Raw genomic sequence first — 18,092 nt, forward strand, 5'->3', positions numbered from 1 at the left:
CATATGTAATTTTGTTTTTTTTTGGAATATTGCTTCCTCATCAAGCATGGGGAGGGATCAGATAAAAAAAAGAAAAATATAGAAGAAAGTTTCGTGATGGCCACAACATACTAGTTTTTCTTCACAGTAGCGGTAAATCGGTTTCAAATGTCTCTAAAGTAGTTAATTTATACCATTCTATAGTGAAGTGCTTGATAAAACGCTTTAAAAAAAAAATCAGATCGAAAACAAGGTAAGAAAATGTCAACCGGCAAAGTTAACGAAGCATGATCAGAAATTTACAGTTAAAAAATTTACGAAAAATACACATTTGAGTGTTGTAAAAGTTTCAGCAGGGTTCAATAAAATTTTACATTTAATTTTCACCTAAAAATATTTGCCAAGTTCTCCGATTAGCTGAGTTAAACGAGACCTCATCTCGCAGAAATTTTCTTGTTCGGGCGAAAAACAGAAAGGTTACTTTTTTCAGTGCAAAATCAATGATAAATAAGCTCAAAACATTTTGAAACAACATCTTACTTACACATGAAAATTAATTCAACATTTTTGGTTAAATTGTTGCATAATTGTAAATAGAAGAAAAAATGAGGAATTAAATCTTAAGAACTTAGTTGGATCAGTTAATCAGGACAGTGAAGGTGCTGTGTGAGGGTGCATATCAGCATCAGGACTTGGTAGTTCGGAATTTTTTGACAAAATAATGAATCATGCTGTTAATTTAAATTTTTTGTAAAAACAATTTTAAAATATTAGCCAAAAATTTGGTTATAAAAAACAACTTTGTTTTTTTAAAATCAAGATAACAATAAGAAGAAGTAACATATTTAGAGAAATTTGGAGGCTAGGTTACGAAAATACAGCATTGAAACAAAAAGCGAAATAGAAACAGTTAGACTCGAAGTGTGGTTGAACACTTACTCAGAAATTGCACAAAGAAAAATCAATAAAATCTATTCCCAGACATTTGAAAGCTATTGTTGACATTGCATGATATTCTCCTAAATAATAACTTAGTGAAAAGTTAGATTAATTACTAATATATAGATATTTTTTCAAAGTGTACAAAGATTTTTGTGGGATAAAGTTTCTGTCATTTTTTGAATATTGATTTCTTAAAAATAAATTTTTATCAGGTTATTAAAAATTTTCATATAGTTTTATTGAAAATAGATCATATATTTTGCACTTAAGTACCTATTCCAAAATATTAATTTTAACCAATGGATAGGGGCGTATTTCATTGAAAATCCTAAGTGTACTAACACTTTTGGGAGCCACTGCGTATAAAAGCTGGTGCAACTTTTTTTTTTTCATTTAAGAAGCTCCCTTGTTTCCATTGTTAAAAATAAGGCCCCGTGAAGAGCTATATATTTTATCTTTCTTGATTTCTGATGTCACTTATATCTGCAGGTTGCATTTCTGGGGAGAAGTAATGTTGGAAAATCTGCTTTACTGAAAGCTCTTTTGAAAACCGCAGCAACTGTAAAAGTTCGTGTTTCAAGCAAACCAGTAAGAAAGTATTCATTTAATATAAAATATAATATAAGATCTTTGTTTTTCTTTTCTTTTCTTTTTTTTTTTTTTTTTTGTCTTCTAATGCAAATGTAGAATTTGTACTACTTTTTAATTTAAGAAGGCATGCAGAAAAAAAAGTGACAATAATAAATCATAAGAATAAGTTGTTTTAGTATATTAATGTCCAATAGAATTACAAGAAATCTATTGTGCAAATTACATTTAAATTAACTAATTTAAGCAAAGATTATTAAATATTTGCAACAATTTTAAAACTGATATATATTTCAAATAGAATTATGTTTCAAGTATTTAAATTAATCACTTATTATAGAAAAATTGAAATTTAAGCATATGTATATTATATTTATATTCTAATATATAAAAATCTCCTGTCACGGTGTTAGTTATTAAACTCCTCCGGTTCGACCGATTTTTATGAAATTTTAATGTGTATTTGATAGGTATGAGAATAGGGTATAAAGTATATATCGCTAGGTAATCGAGGTGTCCCTATCCAGAATTTCTTTTTGAAAATCATCGTAAAAACCATTGTGGAACCATTGTTGAAAATCATTGTAAAAACCATTGTTGAACCATTTTTGAAAATCATTGTAAAAACCATTGTTGAAACATTGTTGAAAATCATTGTAAAAACTATTGTTGAAAATCATTGTAAAAACTATTGTTGAAAATCATTACAAAAGCCTTGCTAAAATTAATTGCAAACATTTCATTTGTAGACAAACCGAAGATGGCAACAAAATTTTTTTAAATCTTATCATGGCCCCACTAAATATGCTTATGGGCTTTGACAATTTTTGACTTTTCTGTGTTAAACTGATGCAGCTCATGCATCCACCAATCAATGTCAACGTTTCAATGCAGCTCACGCATACACCAATCATAATCAATGTTGCAAAGTTTATTTATATTTTTGATTGGATGTCGCCCATTTTGACCACAAGAGGCATTACTGGCAACCCCTGCATCCACCAATCAATGGCAAAGTAATGGAAACAGGGGTGCCATGTAGCGCCCTCTTTGTTGCCATGGATTCCAGCGATTGCCGCGGCCTGTATGAATTAAGTGGGGTCATGATGTAATATATAAAAATCTTATGTAACATTGTTTGTGTTTTAACTCCTCCCAAACGGCTCTACTGATTTTTATGAAATTTTCGGTAGGTATGAGAATAGGTAGTAAAATATATTTCAAACTGCTAGGTAGTCAGGGTGTTCCAATCCGAAATTTGTTTGGCTTCCAAGTGTCACAATGACCTTTGATAAAACAATAAAAATTTTGAGTGATTTGAAATTTTTATTTGTTGCCATCCTCTGTTAACAAAACAAATGTTTTATTAATTTAAGCAAGGCTTTTACAATGATTTTCAATTTCAATATTTGGGAAATCCACGATTAAAACATAGGAGAGTGTGGGTGGGAGAGTAAAAATTTGCGAATGCCAAGTTAAAAAAAAAAGTCAATATAAGAAAAAGAAAAAAAAACTGGATTGAGACTTTGTAATTGAACCCCTGGCATTTTTGGCGAGACAAAGCGGATTTTTTCTTTTTATTTTTTTAAATGTACCCCAGGTGGAACAAGCAAATCTTTTCTCATTTTGGTAATTCTCGAGCATTTTTTGGCATTACAGCAGCTTTCATGGCACTTAATATTCAAAACCAGATGCAGTGTGCAAAAAAAAAAAACAATCGTCCATGACAACACTACTGAAAGAATGCAAAATTTTCACCTGACATGAATGCACTATAGCACAAAAATTCTCTTGAAGAATGCTGAACTATATAAAAAACAGCACCAAGCTATTCAGCAGCACTCTTTTACTCCTTTCAGGTGTTTTCAGACGAATACTTCCCTTCATTCCACGTTCAACGTATCCTGCCCACATCAACCCTTGCTTGAAATCATTGCCACTATATCAAAACGTGGAAAAGTCCTGCTAAGAATAAATATGTGTGTCCAAACGCTACAAGATCTAAAAGTTGCTGTCTATGAAAATACTGGATGCATAAAATTGCCCACTAATTTCTGCACTATCGTTGATTTTCAAAATGCTCTCATTGACCGCATATTTCCCAACGTACGCACACAATACATAAATTACGAGTGGCTGGCAGAAGAATCATTTTAAGAGCAAAAGTGGACTTCGAAGATTTAAACTTCAAGATACAGCAGTCATTGCCTGGTGACTTGGTACCATAGAAATCTATCGATACAGTTTGCGATGCTAACGAAGCTGTAAATTATGCAACAGAGTGTTTGAACTAACTGAATTTATCAAGCTTGTTCTGCCACTTTCTGGAACTATAGGTTGGATCTCCGGGTATTTTATCTCGAAATTTGAACTTACCATAGCTGTGCAATGGCACACAGTTCATCACTTAAAAAATGATGAAAAACGTTATTGAAGCCACCATTTTGAATGGTGAATTCCGAGCCAAAAATGTTTTGCTGCCACAAATTCCAATGATTACCACAAACGTGGCAATTGAATTCAAACGCCTTCATTAAATTGGCTATTTCATTGTTATACTTTAGGATAAAAAAAATGTTACTTTTTTCACACTATGTTTAACTTTTAAAAGATCAAACAATGAATTTGTTGATTATATAAATGATGTTATATTTATTGATTATATATTGATGACTTGAATTATATAAAGTTTCACCTTCATGCAGAATTTTATTTTGAAACTTAAATTGAATTAACCAGATTTTTACTATGCTATTTTTTAAAATACATAGGCATTAAAACGTCAAATGCTGTTCTGTTACCTTTTTTTTGTTAAATTTGAATTTTAAAAACAAATTAATATTTTCAATTTATTTTGTAAAGAGATTGATATTTTAACCTTTTTTGTTCTTTAGGGTTGCACTAAAACTTTTCATTTTTATCAAGTTGGAACTAAATTATGTCTTGTTGACATGCCTGGCTATGGGTATAATGAACCAAAGTGGTTTGAGTCATTAGTAACTGAATATTTATATAAAAGAAAAAAGTAAGTAAAACCCATGAGAATGATTTGTTTCTAAAACTAAAGGTTTAACTTATAACATCTAGTCTGACAGTGTTTGCCATGGAATTTACTAATGTGCACTTAAAGCGATGCTATCTGAATGTGGGGGAAAAAGAAAAATTTGATGTGCGTTTTTCATTCATTTCAATGTGACTTTGCTTAGAGGTTTTTAGAGCTACTTTATTTAGAGGTTTACACACATCTGTAAAAGGAAAACAAGCATTCCTACTAATTAGTAGATGTGTTTGTTTCCGCACTATTGGGATAGTCTTATAATAGGATCTTAGTATATTGCAACCTTTGGCAGAATTACAATAAGGTAGACAAACTTGTTTTGAAAGGTATATAGATTTTATTCAAAGCTTACCAATCATTTTATAAAACTTGATACTCTCAGAATTTTGAAAGTAACCAACCTTGTGAGAAGAGCTTATGACATGTGCCTGGAACCTGAGCTGGAAGGATATCTTGTAAAAAAAAAAAAAAAAAAAACAGACAAACCCCTCTGATAAAGAATTGACCTATTTTAGGTTCAATATTGGTCACAATTGCTTGGCAAGTCACCTTCTGTCATACTAGAATTCTTAGCAGCCTAAATTGCTCAGTTTGTGAACCGAATGCGGAAATGGACAGGGCAAACATTAGAAGGTCCCCGACCCTGCAAGTAGCTTCTGAGGAATGCTGGAAACCAAATGATGAGATATTGGTTTTTGGCATCATACTCATTACAAAGCTTTGTTCAATTTGTAAAAGGTCTGTTTTATACTTTGCCGTTGGGAGGCGGGAGGGGCGGAACATTGACAGTGTTGAAATAAATTTTATATTAAAAAACAAATTAGGCCCCTGAAATTAGATGACTAACTTAAAAATTTTTACAGATAAAAAATATCAATAATGTGTTGTCAACCTGAATTAGCTAAGCATTCATAGTTATTTTGTTACAGCTTATTGCCAATATCAACATTTGAACCGAATTTTAAAATATCTCTTCATCTAGTTGCTTTGTCGCAGCAACATTGCACTTTCCACCGAAGTGTTGATCAAAGCTCTGAGTTGTATTCTGCTGTATGCAGGTGAAGGGCAGTAACTGCAAATTTGTCATTTTTTTTGTATTTTCGTCATCTACTGTATGTTATCTTTAGTGTACAAGCTTTCTTATTTGGTTTTTCACATTTTCCTATTCTTAGTATTGAATCCACCACACATTTCTTCAAATATCTCGAAAACTTATTTCTGCAAGTACTGCCATTTACGTGCACACAGCAACATTTTATTTATTTGTGAATAGTAATTTTTAAAACAAGTTGTTTGTACTTAAAACCCCCTTTCTTTCATATAAAATTTATGCATGTGATTCAATGGCTGTCTTTCAATGCTGTTTTATTTATGAAATATGTAGAAAAATACATACAAATGTCTGTGACAATATCTTTTTTTATTTGGAATATTTTAAAAAGTGTTGTCATTTTACAGCAATATTACAACATGAAAATAAAAATTAGCGAGCTTCAAAAAAATCTCAATATTACCCGTTAGTTACTTAAAGTTTGGTCTTCTTTCTATATTGAATTTCTGGATGTTTTGCCTTGTAAATTTTAGAAAATAACTCTTTATTGTAATGTAATATTTGGTCTTTTTTTTGCATTGATTTTCTTTCTAAACTTAAAGCCAAGATTTTTGAAATCATGTCTTGCTCACTTTGAGTTTGTATTACTGCTGTTAATTTTTTGCAAAAAAGTGAAGAAAAGTGAGCATCTATATATCATCTCCTCAGTAGGATATCGTACTGTTGTTTCTAGGTTTAGATGTTTACCTGTTGCTCTCAGATGACAATATGGTTAGGGCTAAAAAGCTTGTTATGTATTTGTTGAACTGGTCAGTACCAAAGAAAAACCTAATTTTCCCTAGGCATACACACACACATTAGTTCCTTTGCATGTGATAATTAAAGCTTGGTTATGAGTCTTGATTGTAGTCACTGTAAATTGAATGTATTTTTTAATTTACTTTTGTAGTTTATTGAGATTGTTTCTGCTTATTGATGGTGAGGTTGGGCTTCAAGAATCAGATCAACAAGCTATGCAGAATCTTGAAAACTTAAAAGTTCCATATGCTGTGAGTAAAAATTATCCTGAAGATTATTTATTTTAAATTTTATTATCCTCTTCATCCTCTTTTCATTTTAGTTTGTCTCCTGAAGCCTTTTTCTTCAGTAAGGAAAAGTTTCTTACAGTAAACTCCCGATTATCCATGAGTTAATTAACTGTCAGGAACATGTATTTTCACTGTAAAACGCAAATAACAATGGCTTTTTTACTTCCTTTTACGAAAAAGGAAGTATTGTATTCGTGAAAAATTTTTCACTCAAAAATCGACCTTAATTTCCATTTTGCTCACCCCCGAATGAATGTTGAGGTTTGTTTTCGACCCCACCACACGTGCCATATGTTCAAAATTTTGATGACTGAGTGGGATATTAATTGTTCATATGAACAATTTATAAATGCTGTTGGAAGCGTATGTGATTACATATCCTGAGAAAAAATATTCACTTTGTTGAAATGTGAAACGTTGTAAAAAATCTCCAAAATTGCTTTTCAAAGAAAAGTATCTCTGCTACAATAAAGTGTTAAATTTAAAAGATAAGCAATGTATCTGATTTTAAGAATGGTAAAAAAAAAAAAAAAACACCCTGTAAGAATTCAGGACACTTGATTAGGGTTTACTTCAGATATCTTTACAAACTGCAAACAGAACTATTCATACTTATTTGAGGTTGAAGAAAAGTTTGGGCCTCAAGAAATATATAAGTTTTGAAATAAGAAAACATATGACTTTTAGAAATCGCCTGCCTGCAATTCTTGAATGTTAAAACCAGGGCTGCGGAGTCGGAGGAAAAACGACCAAGTCCGACTTCTGGATTTTGAAACGTCTGACTTTTTTCCCCGCATGGGAAGGTAGGAAAAATCCTAAATTGATTGGAATATTAGTTATTTTTATGACATTTTCACATAGTGTTGTATTACGAGTCAAAGAAACATACAACGTCGGAAATCAAATTTTTCAATAGTTGCGATTTTTAATATGAAATTCCCCCCCCCCTTTTTAATGAAATGGATTAATTTGTTTTGCTTTTAATGTTTAACAAATTAATCCTGATCAAATCGTTTGAATTCAATTTTTGAAAGTTTTATTTTTAGATACAGAAGCTTTCTTGTAAAGCCCTCAGGTGACACCCATCTGGGGAAGGGGTGGGGATGACACCCCAAGTTAATTTTAGAGTTTATAAAAAATATAAATATGTTAATTCTGAAATATTTCCCCAACAAATCTTAAATTATATTTTTTCTACAAAATTTCAATGAAAATAGGACATTATGTTCCTGGGAGAGGATGTGGTTACATATGCGTCTAGAGTAAATTTTACACAAAATGTGGTGGCATACAGCTTTGTACGAATAGAAATTATACTTATAGTTCTTTTCCCAATTTTGAACTTAAATTTATTGGCTGCTTTAGAATTAACCTTAATATAAAGATTTTAAGATTAACTTCTATTGAGCTTGTAATCAAGAAATCATATACTGATTTTATTTCATAGGTTTTAATGAGAACCAATTTTATAGAACAGTCTTTAGAATGAAAAAAACATTTGTTATGTTGGACCTTTTGGAATAGCGCTTTTGCGCTAAAATTTATTTAATTTGCCGCCCTCTCAGAAGTTTCCGGTCAGGCTACGGGCCCCAACTTGCCCCAAGGATACATTTCTTTTACTATTTCATAACTGAGATCAAAGTAAAAAATATATTATTGTTATTATTTGAAAGTAATTAATTTCCATACAAAAACTGCTTCTACTTGCAAAATATTAGGGAACAAAACTTTTGCTGATAGTTTCTAACAATTGAGGAAAATTATAAAAACAAGCAAACTAGCAGGTTGGCGGAGGTAGCTATTAAGGAAAGTAAAAGTTCGATAAGTAAAGAAGCCAGCTAGTTTCCAGATGCAGTTATTTTCTTATTAGTAGGTCTTTATACATAAACTAGCAGTACCCGCACAGCGATGCCTGTGCTAAAAATTTAATGGAAGTCCGTTGAAAAAAAAAATTGACGCCCCATTCCCCTCTAATGTGAAATGATCATTTTTCTTCGTATAAAATGCGTACACATCTTTTCAAAAAAAAATTAAGTTTCATTGGAATTTAAAACTTTTTGTCGAATCATTAAATTAGATTTACAGTTGCTTTAAAACTCTTTTTAGCGAGTGAAGCAGTTTTTACTGCAATTTAAAATATTTCGCCAAATATAAAAAAAAAAAAACATCAAATAATATCTTTCATATGTAAAATAATTCCGCAACTCTATTGTTTATTGCAAAACTTGCCCAGCAACCACGCTATCATAATCCATCGGTCTAACGAAAAAAAAACATCCCGTGGAACATTCAAAAATTGTTGTCAGAAAAAAAAAGAAAATGTCGTACATTTCACTCGGATTAAAACAAATCAAGTTTCTTTTCTTTCAAAACAAATCGCCAAAACTCTGAATTACATTAACGGTTGCCTTAAAACAATAATCCTAGACTAAACTGCTCAGCGCCTAATGCGCTAAGCGACCATGCTACCGGAACCCAGCCCTTTTGCAAGTGAAGCGGATGTTTTTTCTTTGTCAATAATAAATGTTTCGCCAAACAAACAAAAAGGTATAAAATCACATTAACAGTAGCTTTCTGTTGGCCTTTTAAAGGTAGACCAACGGATGTGGAATGGCGTAGGGTAAATGTTTAAAAATATTAGGAACGTTTTAGAACTGTTGATAATTTTTTAAGTAATTGAATCTTGTGATTTTTCTCTGTGATATTTGTTTGTTGGGGGGTATTATTATATTTGAATTGTTAATAGGGGATTTACTTTTTATAAATGCGATTGTTTTTGCCTATTTATATTTTACACATGTTTTTGAATAAAATGTTATTTAAATTGAAATTCAGTTTCCATTGCTTCATTTCTCCCGAACTTGCCATTCCACATCCGTTGGTCTACCTTTAAAAGTCCAACAAGTGGTAGCAGAGCGTGGTTTGGTCTGTTTGGGAGATTTGATGAAGTTTTAAAAATGAAATTGTGCAAAATTTTTAAGAATAGGAAAATTATGCTACTTGGTCAATTGAAATTTAATTGCTTTTAATGGAAGTTTAAATTGTTACCATTAAATTTGTGGTTCCTAGTATGAGACTTGGAGTAAATTTAAAACAAATTGATCCCCCAAATGTTTTTGACCAAGGTAGCTGCATTTAAGTAAAAATCAAGTGTTTTCTTGAATATGAATTGATTCGCCGCCCGATTAATGGGAATTTTAAATAATTGTATGAAAATCTCTTTTAGTAATTTAGAATTTTAATTAATTAGATTTTGGCCGAGTGATTTTTAATAGCATATTATTGGGCTATTTTTTCGGCAATGTGAAAATAAAATAAGTGTCTCCAAACAAGAAATGCTCCCATGAGGGGGAAATGTTTTTAAGGCAGGTGGAAGACGTAGAAATAAATAGAATGTTTGGCATGAAGCCTGTTTGTCAATGAATATAAAAGGTTTGGCTATTTTGCCCTTGACGTCTTCCTATTAGAAACTAAAAGATGTTTCTGGAAAATAAAATCTAATTAATGAATTGAAATTAAAATTTGTTTCTATACTCTAAATCAAGAATTATAGTGTTTCCAAAAGTATAAGTTAGGGAAACTTTAATTTGAAACTATGTGTTTCTAAGGGTCCGGATTTGGATTTGTTTCTGTGTGAGACTTAAATTGTTTCAGAACCCTAAATCATGAAAAGTTGAAAAAAATTGTGTTTCATGAATTTTAAAAACAATATAAGAATTTTTTCGAATTGATGCTTTGCCGTGTGTTTTAATAGCATATAAGGTTCTGCTATTGTTTCGGCTGGTACTATAAGTATAAGAATTAAATCAATTGGATGAGGGGCCGTGGATTTTATCAGCATATAAGAGTTTTAGCTATTTTTCCCGGTCATAAAACATTTGTATTAGAAATTTGAAGTTTATGCCGTATTTTTAAATAGCATATAATTTTTCGCTATTTTTCGGCAGTAAAAATGTGTATAAGAATTTTTAAATTAATTAGATTTGTGCCATGTATTATAATAGCATATTAGTTTTAGCTATTTTTGGCCGTAAATATAAGAAATTGTTTCTCAAAACATGAAAAGCTCCCAGGGGAGAATGTTTTGGAGACGGGGGGAATGACTTTGGAATTATTTCCTGGCAGGAAGCCTTTGTATAAGAATTTTAAGATTTTGGGCTGTCTTGCAATATTAGGTCTTCCTAAAATTGAAACTGTGTTGTTTCAGAAATCTAATTAATGAAGAGGAACTGAAACTGTTCCTGTAAATGTGAAAAAAAAATAAAATTTCTCTAAATTTAAGAATTATAAATAAAATTCAAAGTATGAAAATTTTGAAACTGTGTTTCATGTGTAAACTAAAATTGTTTTGGAAACCAGTAAAATGAAAATAAGAGAAATTAAAATTATTTCTGAAAGTTTAAATTTGGAAACTATGTTTTTGAAAATTCTAATGTTAGAGAAATGCAAAACTAAAAGAGTTTGTTTTTGAAAAAATTTAAAGGTTGGAAACTAGAAGTGTTTCTTGAAAACATAAACGAACAATGTTTGAAACTAAAAAGGGTTTCTGATAGTATAAAATGTTATCTGGTTTTCACGAAAATCTAAGATGGGAATACTGAAATGAAATTGAGAGGGTAATCGGATTGGTATTTTAACCGGCCTCTGTTTGTAAAAATATAAAAGTAAAATTTTTAGAATGTGTGTTCTGTGAACCCCATGTGTGAAGACATGTATTTTAAAAATGTAGAAACTCGTTCAATGTTTTCATAAAATTTTTCAAATGTGTTTATATAAATAGTTTGAATTGTTTTTAAGTATGCTTTTACGAATTGTCTCCAAGAGGGGGAACTTGTTGGCATAAGCCTACATTTTATTATGTTCTTGGAGCAATTTCGTAAAAAGATAATATGTATTTTAATTGTTTAAAACTCACCAGTAAATTCAAACTAGTCTGAAAAATAGATTCCCGGTTTTAAAAGACGTAATTTATCCGGCGGGCGTATGTATGAAACCCCCAAGTGACTAAACACCCAACATGTCAATCGCGTGTTTCGCCCATCGGCGGACGTGACGTCAGGCCTCAAGAGTTGAGGATCTTTCTGCTAGTAGCAGTCAAGAATGCAAATTTAAGAAATAGCAACAGTTAAAGGATTAACTGTGAGTTGCTTTAAGATGCAACAGATGTAAATTTTGATGACGTCACGTCATTGCGTCGGGGTAACAGAGAAGGTTTAAATAGAAAGTCAATCAGTCAATCGATCTCTTATGATTTGCTTCCGTTCTGCAGACGGTGTGTTTTGATTTGATCATGTGCGCTCAATAAGATTGATTTATCCACGCAGAGGACGTGGAGGTTTTCAGAAATGTTGTAACAAGATTCAATAGCCTGCTAACAGAGCAGGATGTTCTAAAACAGTGCCCTACAAGTAACGAAGGAGTTTTTTTAAGGAATATAAATTTGAAGAGTTGATGTTTTTTAAGTATTAGGCCTAACAGGGCCGGAAGGTTCGTCTGGCATATACTCGATTACGGAGCCGGTCGGACTGGATTGAATCCACTATATGGTGAGGTAGCCTCTGCTAGTGGAAGGTTCCTGTTTTGCTTGAAGCTGGGCAAATAATTTCCTGTGCTGCTGTTTCTGTGGCAGGGGTGTGCCTAGGTTTGATTGACCATGGATTTTGGTCTCCTGTCCACGAGTGGACGTTTTTAACTCGTCTTAACATCCGACAGATGGATGTTGCCTTCGTTGTTTTGTGTGCAAAGTTTAAAGTATGGACTCCCAGTGGTATGATTATTTAAAATAGTTTTTCTGGACAGCTACCAAGGACAGCTGTAAGTGAAGCGGATGTTTTTTCTTTGTCAATAATAAATGTTTCGCCAAACAAACAAAAAGGTATAAAATCACATTAACAGTAGCTTTCTGTTGGCCTTTTAAAGGTAGACCAACGGATGTGGAATGGCGTAGGGTAAATGTTAAAAAATATTAGGAACGTTTTAGAACTGTTGATAATTTTTTAAGTAATTGAATCTTGTGATTTTTCTCTGTGATATTTGTTTGTTGGGGGGGTATTATTATATTTGAATTGTTAATAGGGGATTTACTTTTTATAAATGCGATTGTTTTTGCCTATTTACATTTTACACATGTTTTTGAATAAAATGTTATTTAAATTGAAATTCAGTTTCCATTGCTTCATTTCTCCCGAACTTACCATTCCACATCTGTTGGTCTACCTTTAAAAGGCCAACACTTTCAAATCTTTATATATTAAGAGCTGCGTTGCGTTGCCCGGCTTTGCCCGGTCTATCTTAAGAATAAAAAGTGTGTCAAGTGACATATATTCAACAATCAGACTAAAATAAAAGAAAAAAAAAAACACCATGCAAAATTACCCTTCCAAACAATGACGACAGATATTAAAATACTTTTAAGAAATTCAAGTGCAAAAGATGAATTTTAAAAGCGTAACCGTGGAAACATGAAATAAAATAAGTTTGAGAAATTAAATGCAAAATAAGGAAATAAACAATGGATTCAAAAAGCATAACCATGAAAACGCGAAAATAAAATGGTTGACAACCTGAATCAAAATGACATATTTCGAAATTGATTTAAAAACGCTTGTAACTTTTTTCCTTTGAAGATAGAAGCTAATTTTTTCGACCATAGGTCGAGAGGGATCTGGAGTGAAAAATGTCGCTTTTCCCAATGGTGTCAAAAAGAAAACTGTGGGACAATTCCTTCACTTTTTATTCATAGATTTAATGAAGAAAGTAGTGCCGAAATTTCAGCTAATCCTAAAAAAGTTCGAGCTAAAAACATAAATTACTCCCACCGTAATTAAGTTAGAGCATTGAAACAAATTGTTCAGAACACAGAAAATTCTACCCTTTTCAATGATACATAATATTAATATGTGCAAGTAATTTTTCACCCCTTTAATAGCCAATAATAGGCAATTTACGTGAAATTTCGGCTTAAATTGGAATAAAAAAAAGAACTATTTATCGTTTTTTTTTCGAATTATAGCCTACATTACTCAGTAAGAAAGCACCTTTCATATAGTGAAGGAATTTTTCAAGTAGGTGCTGTGGTTCTGGAGATTACCTCGAACACATAAACACACAAATATTCGCCCTCTCTCTTTATAATATTAGTATAGATGGAACCAATTTGTAGTCCTTTTTTTTAAATGTAAGAACAGTCAGTGGAAATTAGAGAAAAAAAGAAGGTCGGAGTCTATGTTTTCCAACGACTCCTTTGCCCCAAAATCAGTCAGACTCTTTGACTCTGACTCCACAGCCCTGGTTAAAACTTCAACTTGTCAGAAACAAAAGCAAGTCTTTATTTATTAATCCTTTTTTTTTAAATATTTTCTTCTTGTATTTAGTTGGTTATGACCAAAATTGATAAAGCTACGAACAGCAAACGTTTAAGAAATCTTTTGCATCTTCAAAGTGTACAAGCTAAAATTTCATCACTTTGTTGCTTTCCACAGGCATTTATGCTAAGGTATGTGGTTCTTTTTTTTTATTCTCTTAGCGTACAAAAGCAAAGATGACATACACTAGTGTATGAAATATTGATGTACTTTCAAAATTCTTTGAATTTTCTTTTTTAGTTCACATACAAAAGAAGGACTGCAATATTTTATGGCTTTTATTGCGCACATAAGTGGAAATCTGAATATAGAAGAACAGTAATAAAGATAAATATATAATTCATATTATTTGCTCTTTCTGATAATTTTGTGTGTTGTTTTTTGTTTCTGAAAATGTAACTAAAAAGATTTATTTCTGAAAATAGTGTGTTTTTGTATTGTTAAAAAAAAAAACTCATAATTGCTTAATCTTATTTATTTATTATAAAATCTTATATTTATAAAATGAGGGCTATACTATTTGATTTTTTTTGTATAGTGTAATTGTTTTTCTCATATCAAGTCACTTGTTAAGTTGAAGTTCGTAACATTGAAAAATGTTTTGAAATCACCACTCTACATATAAATGATTTTAATTCATTTCTGTGAGGCACATATATCTCTTATAGCACGTGAAAAAGGCAAAAGGGTATGGGAATCAGGGGTGTTCCCATAGGGTATACTCCAAAAACGCCATATATCAAACATTTTTAGATATGTTATGTATATGATCACATACACATATTGTGCATAGTGGATTACTGGGAGCAAACCTTCAGAAAAATTGATGCGAACATCACTGCCAAAGACCAAGATACTCATGTCTCTCTCTCTTCCTCCCCAGTTCATTTACTTTTCAAATATTTTTTCAGTGTATATCTGTATTCTTTTACTTTTTAATTTTTTTAAAAAAATTATTAAAGTTCTTAAATACTGCTGTTACATTTATTATTAACATCTGAAATTAACATTTTACATGTTCCTGTTAAAGAGATTATTCAAAATATGTTAATAAATCAGATATTGTGAAACCATGTACAGCTATCTGTATCAAGTTGCGAGTTTTTAAAAGCTAAATAACTTCTTGGGAATGTAAGAGTAATTTACAAAAGTCAAATTCTCTTGAAAAACATATTTCCTTGTGTATGAAATCTTGCTAGTACTCTTGATGGTTAACATAATAAAGTGCATGATAGTTAAAGTTAACTAAAAGTACTGTTTAAAGAAATTTGAAAGTGCTTAATACAGAGCTTTTACTGTGCTATCCAAGTTTTTAAGCACTCTCCCCCACCCCCCATTTATAGTCAAACCAGTTCTTAAATCTTTTTTTTTTTTTCCATAAAAGAAGGCAAGCTTATTTGAAAAAACATTTAAATATCTGTAAAACTTACTTTAATGCAAAAAAAAAAGGTTCTTTTATTTTTGAAATTGATGTAAAAAGCATAAATGGTTACTTTTGTGTTTAGTTTCATTGATTAGTTGAATAAGTAATGAAAAATTATCTGATATGCTGCTAATAAATCGAAAGAGAATAGTTCCTTTGTCTCTTGGCACTACTCTAAACTTTTAAGTTATATGTCAAAGAGATATATATTGATATGAAGTGCTTAAATATATAAATATTTCAAGACAAGTTGAACAAATTTTGGATCTGATTTGTTTCTTAAATTTGAGGATGCTTCAAAAAGCTGAAAATACTTTTGAAAACCATGTATTGTTTGATTGTACAAATAGTTAAATTAATTACTAGCGGAGAACAAAGGCACTCGACGAAAAATTGATAACATACATTCTATATAAAGGGAAAAAAAAAGAAAAGTAGAAATTAGTTCATTTTGTTAGCTTTTTTTTTTTTCAGTTAAAGACTTATCATGAAATAATTTTATACATCAATTTGTACAAAGTGGATTTTATTTTCCAACATGCACATGTAAAAATTCTTACATACAAGCATTATAATTTTAATGATAAAAGGTAAAAAATATTTTTTCACACATAGTTGTAATAATTTAAGAAATGAAGGGCAATTATTTTGAATGTACGTATATGTCTTATGTGAATGTGACATGAATTTATATCAATGACGCATTTTATACATGAGGGCTGCACCTCTTATTTGATGAATTTTGTAGACATATCTAGATAAAATGGGAAAACACAAAAAAGGAAAGATAGTTATAACAGAGAATTATTATTGCTACAAGTTTATTTTGTTAATGCAAAGTTTCCAATGCTTTTTTTAGATACCAGTTTGAGACTATTTGGCTCTAAATTAGCAACAATCATTTTTAATATCGAATGAAAGTAATCTGTTATTTGGAACTTTTCAGAAGGTTTCTGTTCATAACTTTGAACACAACAAACCACTTGGATTAGCTTTGGGGGTCCCATCTGGTTGATGGGCAATCGGTTGGCACTGCTGATTAATGTGGAATTTTATTCTCTTTTTTGAAATGAGGCTTTATGATTTATTATGAAATCCACTATTGCATGTTTCAAGGATGCCCACATGGGGGGAGGGGGGGGTCATGGTGCAGACTGCTCCCTGCAGCATTGAAATTTTTAGGGGGAGGAGGGGTTGTTTTGAGCAGTGTTTTTCTCATTTTGGGGGCGTCATACGTGATATCATGCTGCATTTTGGACTGTTGATCACTCAGGCCCTTGGTACTAAAAAACAGGAACTAAACTCACAAGTACAATCAAATGCATTTTGTTACAAACATAAACTAATCATTTTGAGCATAAAATAGAAAAATGGAAATTAATATTTAATATATAACATGCCTCTTGGGCTTGTCAGTTTGTTTGCTGATTCCTGTCCCCCATAAAACATATACAACTTTTACTACTTTTGACCTGAGCCAGAAATCCCTATGCAGCTAAGCATGTTTTTCAGAAATGCACTTAAAATTTCTCAGCAATTGAAAAAACTACAAGTGATAAGACCTAGTTTTATAATGAATATTGCTTATAAAAATGTATAAGAAACATATGAATATGAACAAAATATAATTGGATGCAAATATAATTATTTTAACAAAACTATAAGGAATACTGGGTAGGTGCTAAGGGCCAGAGAAGTAGCCTGCCCGTCTAAATTTGTTAAAGTAATTAAATGAACCCGCATTTTTGGTTCAATGAACCTGATTGCATGATTGATGGAAGAGCTTTATAATGAATGTGGATTGTATGAGACTGATTGAGCAAAGTTCATTGAGTCAATGAACGTGATTAAAAATGTAATTAGTGAACTGAGCGTGACTGATTATTTGATTAAATAAATGGGATTAACAGAAAAAATTGAAACATGGTTCGTCTGCATGCCGAGGGCACTAAATCCAATTGTGGGGTCTAGTTTTTTGCAATTTGACATTAATGCAATTGTAATACAGCAGATATTGGTCTATTTAATGGCGTAAGTCTAGGTGCATCAGATAGAAAACAGAAAGTTTTCATGCACCTTTTAAATATTGCCAAGTAGCCAGTAGTAACATTTATTAACCAGTTACTGAACGTTTATATCACATATGTTTGAGCCCCAAGGATTGCTAGATACCATTTTGTTTGTAAACGTCTCCAAAAGTTTTTTCAGAGTTTCTACTCATGTAGACACATTTCCTGTTTTCATTTTATTAGTGCAAAGTTTTATTTATTTACTTGACAATATTACAATAAATGGAGTATTTCATACATGGACACCGAAATTTTATATATGAATTGAAAGCAAAAGCACTATTTAAAAAAAAAAAAAAAATGACTACTCCCTATTGGGAAGACTCATAAGCATTTATAGATATAACTACCAAGACTTACACCATTGAAATGTACTGTATTTCATTGTGTTTATCTCGGCAACAGGGAAAACTGCAAAAAGTTAGATCCCGCACTTTCAGATTCAGCGTCCTTGATATATATATATAAGAAGTATGTTTCAAATTTTTTTGCAGGAAAAACCAAGTTTATATCGTCCCCTCAGAAATAGT

The 18,092-nt window shown here is 31.2% G+C and overlaps 1 protein-coding gene across 1 annotated transcript; it reads left to right on the forward strand.

Moving 5' to 3' along the window:
* The first annotated feature begins 1,414 nt into the window (after positions 1-1,414).
* On the forward strand, positions 1,415-14,454 carry LOC129225839 (GTP-binding protein 8-like). Its single transcript, XM_054860362.1, has 5 exons — positions 1,415-1,509; positions 4,404-4,534; positions 6,568-6,667; positions 14,080-14,201; positions 14,311-14,454. Exons 2-5 carry the CDS (start codon positions 4,461-4,463, stop codon positions 14,390-14,392), a joined length of 378 nt encoding a protein of 125 aa, XP_054716337.1. The 5' UTR covers positions 1,415-1,509; positions 4,404-4,460; the 3' UTR covers positions 14,393-14,454.
* Positions 14,455-18,092: the final 3,638 nt, after the last annotated feature.

This window comes from Uloborus diversus, chromosome 1 (assembly GCF_026930045.1).
Source record: "Uloborus diversus isolate 005 chromosome 1, Udiv.v.3.1, whole genome shotgun sequence".
Lineage (NCBI taxonomy): Eukaryota > Metazoa > Arthropoda > Arachnida > Araneae > Uloboridae > Uloborus > Uloborus diversus.

Excerpts from the sequence above, each read along its gene's own strand:
- LOC129225839 (XM_054860362.1), top strand. The coding sequence starts at position 4,461 with ATGCCTGGCTATGGGTATAATGAACCAAAGTGGTTTGAGTCATTAGTA. Across the intron at positions 4,535-6,567 it reads TATTTATATAAAAGAAAAAA|TTTATTGAGATTGTTTCTGC; the intron begins GTAAGTAAAACC and ends TTACTTTTGTAG. Across the intron at positions 14,202-14,310 it reads CCACAGGCATTTATGCTAAG|TTCACATACAAAAGAAGGAC; the intron begins GTATGTGGTTCT and ends TTTCTTTTTTAG.